The sequence below is a fragment of the Penaeus vannamei genome, chromosome 18 (genome assembly GCF_042767895.1).
Source record: "Penaeus vannamei isolate JL-2024 chromosome 18, ASM4276789v1, whole genome shotgun sequence".
NCBI classification, from domain to species: domain Eukaryota; kingdom Metazoa; phylum Arthropoda; class Malacostraca; order Decapoda; family Penaeidae; genus Penaeus; species Penaeus vannamei.
This window is the reverse complement of record NC_091566.1, coordinates 41,293,607-41,301,106: the sequence shown is the minus strand read 5'-3', so window position 1 is coordinate 41,301,106 and position 7,500 is coordinate 41,293,607. Positions and strand designations below refer to the sequence as shown.

Here is a 7,500-nt window from a genome sequence, read left to right as displayed (position 1 = left end):
ACGCGTACATACATAAACTCATCGCCATCCTCCTTTTTCAGACAAATGGTAATTTGAAGAACAACGGTATTATTTTTCCAAAAGTCTTCAAAATGGCGCTTAACTAATTCAGAAAAAAAAACATCATAATGGATGTGTACAGCTTATTAAACCTTTAAGCGTGTAGGAGTTTGAATACCACCAGTTATGTTGATGATCTGATTTATCTTAGTTAAAGCTACATGAATCAATAATTATTAATATTAACACTAATGGCGTCTTCAAAAGGTTAGGTTAAATCCTTAGCTTCTTGTATGTCTCGCGTGTTATTTTTTTTTCTTTCTTTCTTTTTTTAAGGATTATCACAGGACACGTAGCCCCTTCACCATTGGACTATGATTCAATGCATTTATAAGTATCAATAAAACTGAAATTAAGAAGGAAATGAGTCGGGTTTTTCATACAGTATCTCATGTATACTGAGCCAATTCGCAGACAAGTGGCTGGCGAATATGACGCGTTTGCGAATGATACTGACTTTGATTATTAATGAAGGAGAGGCGTTTGATGTTGAGATATACTGATTGTATGCATGTGGGTGTGTTTTGTCTGTCTTTATGTAGGTGTAGGTATGTGTGTACATTCATAAACACAGAGGTATACAGTCGTGAACATTAAACATGTATAATGGTATGAAACATATTGCATATTGTTTGGAAAATCTTATCAATGTATACGTGCAACTTGAGTTCAAATATAATTTTGTATTTACAATTTTGTGACACATGAATACAATGCACGAAACATAAAGGGTGATTTATCTTATTTTATTATTATTGTTATTGATTTATTATCATTTTATTATTATTATTATTATTATTATTATTATTATTATTATTATTATTATTATTAACGTTATCAGTATTAGTACTACTATTATCATTATCATCATTATTATTATTACCATTATGAAATTATTGCATCTGGGTATCTTCAGGTCTACAGAATTACTATGAAATATAAAAGACGTTTTATATCCATAATAAAAAATAAGCCATGAAAACTATAGAGATGTAACTTTAGACAAGAAAAGAAGAAGAAAAAACAGTTTTTCAAGAGTATGTATTCTAGTACAACAAGCGATGGTTACCAGGATAACGGGAAGGGCGAAGGGCAGAGTATTTCCTTCGAGAATATTCTAGTGACTCGAAGAAGTGTGTGAGACGAGGCAAGGGTAAATAAGTGTGTTATAAGGTGAGGAGGTTCCATTGATTCGGTGAACAGTTACGCTGCCTATCTACTCTACTGTATATACATTATTATGCAGTACTGTTGATATATACATCTCATTAGGGAGTGTAAACATCGAGATGAGTCGATATTAATTCATTATTACGAGCGATGTGATTGCTTTGTGATAAGGTTCCTCACTTCCTTAACCATGACAAAGAAAGGAGGTATGAGGGGAGTGGATGAGGAGGAGGCAAGCGAGTGAGGGGACATGGATGGCGATGGAGGATAGTGAGGAGAGGGAGAAAGTGGCCCAGGATAGTGAGGAGAGAGAAAAGGTAACGGAGAATAGTGAGGAGAGGGAGAAAGTGACGGAGGAGAGGGAGAAAGCGATTCAGGATAGTGAGGAGAGGGAGAAAGTGACGGAGAATAATGAGGAGAGGGAGAAAGTGACGGAGGATAGTGAGGAGAGGGAGAAAGTGGCCCAGGATAGTGAGGAGAGGGAGAAAGTGCCGGAGAATAATGAGGATAGGGAAAAAGTGACGGAGGATAGTGAGGAGAGGGTGAAAGTAATGGAAAATAGAGAGGTGAGGGAGAAAGCGATCCAGGATAGTGAGGAGAGGGAGAAAGTGACGGAGAATAATGAGGAGAGGGAAAAAGTGACGGAGGATAGTGAAGAGAAAGTGGCCCAGGATAGTGAGGAGAGAGAAAGTACTGGAGAATAGAGAGGAGAGGGAGAAAGTGATCCAGGATAGTGAGGAGGAGAAGAAGAAAGGAACGGAGGATAGTGAGGAGAGGGAGAAAGTGATTCAGGATAGTGAGAAGAGGGAGAAAGTGGCGGAGGATAGTGAGAAAGTGGCCCAGGATAGTGAGGAGAGAGAAAGTAATGGAGAGTAGAGAGGAGAGGGAGAAAGTGATCCAGGATAGTGAGGAGAGGGAGAAACTGATCCAGGATAGTGAGGAGAGGGAGAAAGTGGCGGAAAGTGGAAAATGTGTATGTTACAGAAGGACGTCGGATAAGCGCCAAGTGACTGGCAGCTCCGAGTGTCTCCGTGGTAAGCAGATACGGTCTTAATCTTCTATATACTTGCCAGTTAGTTTTTATTCGAGGTGCATCTCTGTTTTAGACACAAAAATACAAAAAAAGATATATATTAGACATAAATTTGGTTGCTGAAAAAAAATAGCAACCACAAAAAATCTTTGGAGGAAAAAAGTGCGCCTCTACTTTAGTCACAAAAAATATTTATGCTAAACATGACTTTGGTTACAGTAAAAATAGCAACCACAAAATACTGTTGGAAAAAGTAAAGATTACACACAAAAAGGTGGATCATCTAGCCATCAACTACGAATAAGTTTTCATTCTGTGCATTTTTTTTTTTTCTTCTTTTTTGCACAACACATTATGGGGTATGACACAGAAACTTAATCGCTTAATATGTCATTTACTCGTTATACCTGATCACAGGTAAGAGGGATCCTTAATCTAAAAAACGCTTTCCTTTGTTTTAAGGAAAAGGACTATGGTATTTAATCGCCATCATTAAGTTTTTGATCTTTAACTTATTTACTTCTCCTCCCAGATTCGCCGTTGGGGTTCAATCTGACCTGTGGTAATACAAATAAAAAATAAAACATTCACTAGGCAGTCCTCGCAAATTCACATCTTTGCACTACGTGAAGAGCGACTTTGCGCGAGAGACAGATGAGCTAACTACGTCCAATTCGACGACAGAACTACAGTGCTCTACAGCGCCTACGTCTTCGTCCCGTACCCGCCGTCCAACAGGGTCCTGGAGAAGTAATTGAGATCGTCTTTCCTGCCGACGGGCGTGTACACCAAGCGGAACCTTGTACTCATGTCCCGAACGCTGTACCTAGTACAGTGTGGTGGTGCCAGACAAGGTCATTATGGTACAGATGCGGTGCCTCGCTTGGTGTCTTCGAGGATGGGTTGAGGGTGGGGGAGGGGGAGGGGGAGGGAGGGGAGGAGGAGAGGCTTGTGGGTGAGAAGGACTCGGGGAGAAAGGAGGAAGGGAACGCGGGATCGGCAGTAGCAGGAGCTCTGTGTGTGTGTGTGTGTGTGTGTGTGTCTGTGTGTGTGTGTGTGTGTGTGTGTGTGTGTGTGTGTATATATATATATATATATATATATATATATATATATATATATATATATATATATATATATATATATATATATATTCGTGTGTGTGTGTGTGTGTTTGCATGTGTGTGTGTGTATTATGTATATATGTATGTATGTGTGAACATACATGTTTATTCACATACATATATGTGTGTGTGTGACACTGTGTGGCTGTACACGTAAACTTTATTTATTGTAATTTCACCGTTAATTAACTCTTGGGTTTAATCAGTATCATTATCCTATAGATTTGACCTCAGGGAATGTATTCACCTGTTTACTTTTTGCACTTATTTAATTTCAAACATTTTATTTAACATACGCATGCATTGGCAAATTTAAGACTTAAAGATTTGTTTAGTTTAAGAGGAACGGAAATGCAAAAAAAAGAAAACATACTTACCGAGGAAACCTGTTTTTACACCTCATAAATATGCTGTATTTCCTTTATACGCTGCCTCTCTTTCCTCATAATTTTTGTTCTTTTTACTGTCCAAGTTTATCGCTCTATATTATCTATATATTCTTGCCAATTCTCTCTGATTTTTTTTCTCTCTCTCTTTCTATCTATTTTTCTCTATCTGTCTCTTTTGATCTATTATATATTTAACCGTCGCTTGCTCCTATCCTCTCTCTCCTCTTTCCCTCTGCCTTTACCCCTTTTACCTATCGTTCTCCCTCCTTTCTCCCTCTCCTTTCCCTCACTCACTATCATCCTCACCACCCACTGCCCACCTCCCTCGCCCTTTTCCGTCACCCCCCCCCCCCTTCCCCATCCCTCCCTCGCCCTTTCCCTCACTCCCTACCTACCTCCTTCCCTTTTTCTGAATCCCTCCCCCTGCCTAGTCCTCCGTTCTTACCTCTCCCTCTCATTCTCTTACTCCCTCTCCCTACTTCCCTCTTACTTTCCTTTCCCTCCTTCTCTCCTTTCTTCTCTGTCCCTCTCCCTACTTCCCCCTTCCTTTCCCTTTCCTCCTCTCTGCCTCCTTCCCATCTCCCTCTTCATTTCCCTTCCATTCTTTCCCTTCTTCTCTCTCCCTTCCTTCCCATCTCCCTCTTCCTTTCCCTTTCCTTCTTTCCCTCCTCTCTCCCTTCCTACCCATCTCCCTCTCTTATTTCCCTCACTCCCTCTCACAACAAAACACTTACTGTTCGACGTGTGAGCGAGAGAAGCCTGTGGAGAAGTAGGTCGGCTCAGGAGGAATAAGTTTTTCGTCGTACATAAAGGGGTTCTTGACGCCCATCCACGAGAATATGTCCTTCTTCTTCTTCTCCGCGTCGTCTTTCTGTTGTTGTCGTTTTATTATTGTTATTATTCCCCCATTTTTTTCGGATTTAGGTTGGGTGTCCAAGGGCGAGGTGGAGAAGCGTTGGTTTTTAGGCGTTTCAGTAAAGGAAGTTGTTTTTGTTGTTGTTTTGTTCGTGGTGGGTATTTGTCGTCGATCGTGTGAGAAGTCGGCGATTCCAGTTGGCAGTTCGTCCAAGATGTTTGGCGTTGGCGAAAAGCAGCAAGAAGAGGAGGAAAAAACAATATTATTAGGATTTCTCACGATGGGGAAGACGAGAGAGAGAAAAAAAAATACATTTAGAAACTGAATGCATTTTCTTTATTCTAATTTATTTATCTATGTATTTTTTTATCATTAGAGGAAAGTATGATAGAAAACAAGCATTATTGATAGACCTTTATCTTTATTCATTGACATGAAATATTTTCTGCCAAATCTTACGAGTGTAAAGAAACGCTTATTTTGAGGCTGTTTTGAAATTTACATGATCGTAATCAGTTTAAGAAATGATTTGTTGTCTTGGCTCTCATTATTTTGCCATTGTTCTAGGATATTTGTCATCATATGCAACTGTTTTTATTATGATTGGCAAAGACTAGTAACAAAGACAAAGGAAATATATTTGACGAGAACAGACACGAACAAGTGAATTGAAATATTGTTGTACATTATTGTACTGGATGTAATACACTGTACCATTTATCAAGAGGCGTTAGATGATAACATAAGTATAAGACTTGTTATTCATCAGACAATATTGAACGCTGCTTAAAGAAAATATGATATCATTGTGGTTAAATTGGCAATGGATTTATTGCTGTATTAAACATAGTCTGCATTCATGATATGAATAATTAGATTCTAAAGAAGAGTAACAACAGCAAGAGACATTAGGAACACTGGGAAAACAATTATGAAAAGGTAGACAGAAAAATGACAGGATAAGCAAAGAAAGGACGAAATAATTATCAAGGATAAACACAATTCCATTAAAAACATTAAACAAGAAACATGACATATAATCCTATAAAACAGACAAAGACATTGACAGAACACATATGCCTGCATGCACCTTAAGGCTAACGTATAACACAGCAAAGGAAAGCACACTAAAATGCAACCGAATGCAGTGCTGCAACATGCCACAGCCGAGTTGCACTGTGCTTACACTTACCGTTTACCGTAAGCACGCACAGGTCGTTTTAGGTTTATAAAATCTTAGTTTTTAGATTTATAAAAGTTCCAGTCACATGCTTCTCTGCTAGCATGGGAGGCTTTAGGTCAAACAGGACGTTACAGTGTGCGGATATTGTTAGAAAATAGTTTTATTTTTATGTGTGTACAAGGAGAGCGAGGACTGGCAAACATATGTTGAAAGAACAACGAATCGATGCTTATGATGAATTGCTGTAAATAGAAAATGAAAAGAAAATATTTCAAACAATCCAAATCATGTTCGTTAGTTGTCGTCGAATTAAGGCTTGCTGATGTGTTTCTTGGTGGTTGCAAAAAGATGAATAAATGTATAAATAAATAAATGAAGACAGTAAATTAATAAGCGGATCAATAAATAGATAAATGTAATACATTGATTAGTAAAGGAAAAACAGATATAAATGGACTGAGTAAAAAGAAAGAGAAAGACCTCAGTACTGTTTATATATATTAACGCTAAAACTCAAAGATCCCATTCTGGGTTGGCAATAAGAAGGGCTTGCACAAATAGTAAACCCTTGATCTTCGATTTTATTCAACACAATTTGTTGCGTTAATTTTTTTTCATGCCTACCATTTTATCTACAATTTCATGTCATTTTGTTTAAAATACATAAATATAAGAATTTGAAATAAGTGAATGTTCGAATCACTATGTCGGTAAAAAAGATAGTTATTTCGTTCGTATCGTTCCAGGACCTGTTTTATTGTTCGTATTGTCTGTATTGAAGCATATTGGCCGTTGCGAGCGTATTATTGTGTTTATAAGTCTATGTGTGTGTGTATGCGGGCATATGTGTGCGTGTGTTTGTGTGTATATATGTATGTATGTATACATGTGTGCCTGTATATATGTATGTATGCATGCATGTGCATATGTATGTATATATTTATACATGTATTTATGTATATATGTACATATGTATGCATGTACTTATGTATGTATATATATATGCATGTATATATATGGATGTATACATGTATGTATGTATGTACAGGCTCGCATACATGATTCAGTTAAGAAATATCTATAAGAGCAATCTATTTCACTCCCAGCAACCGGCCTTCTGCTTATTGAACGCTATTTGTTTGTTTGTGATCTGAGAGAGGGCGGTATTCACTGTTGCCAACTAGCGGTGCAGCTCTATCTGCGTGTTCTATGTAGTTCTCTGTTGCTCGACGTTGCTCTTTTTATGTTCTATGCTGTGATACCAAGCCTTTTGGTGAGAGTGTGGGCAGGTGGTGTCTTAGGGGAAAATAAAGGGAATATTACGTATGATAATCAAATAAAAATGGAAATGATCAAGATGGATGTGTTTTGTTTAGAAACGATGGATGGTGGAAGAGCAATTCGAAATGAAAAGGCCCAAAACGTGGAAAAGGATTGTGTGGATACATGTATAGAAGAGGACGGATCCAATACCAACGTGCGGATTATCTTAAATAGGTCCTTTAAAATACACTCACGCAAACATACACACACGTACACACGCGCGCGCACACACACAAACACACATGTATACACATACACACACACAAACACACACACATATGTATACACATACACACACACACACACACACATATATATACATATATATATATATATATATATATATATATATATATATATAT

General features: G+C 37.9%; 1 protein-coding gene across 3 annotated transcripts in view; it reads right to left on the bottom strand.

Moving 5' to 3' along the window:
* The window catches only part of LOC113821886 (anoctamin-4), a 90,269-nt gene that overhangs the window by 15,507 nt on the left and 67,262 nt on the right, over window positions 1-7,500 (bottom strand). For all 3 annotated transcript variants that reach the window (XM_070133322.1, XM_070133323.1, XM_027374423.2), the window contains one exon: window positions 4,511-4,647. In XM_070133322.1, the coding sequence (XP_069989423.1) occupies window positions 4,511-4,647 (137 nt within the window). The remainder of the gene's footprint in view (window positions 1-4,510; window positions 4,648-7,500) is intronic.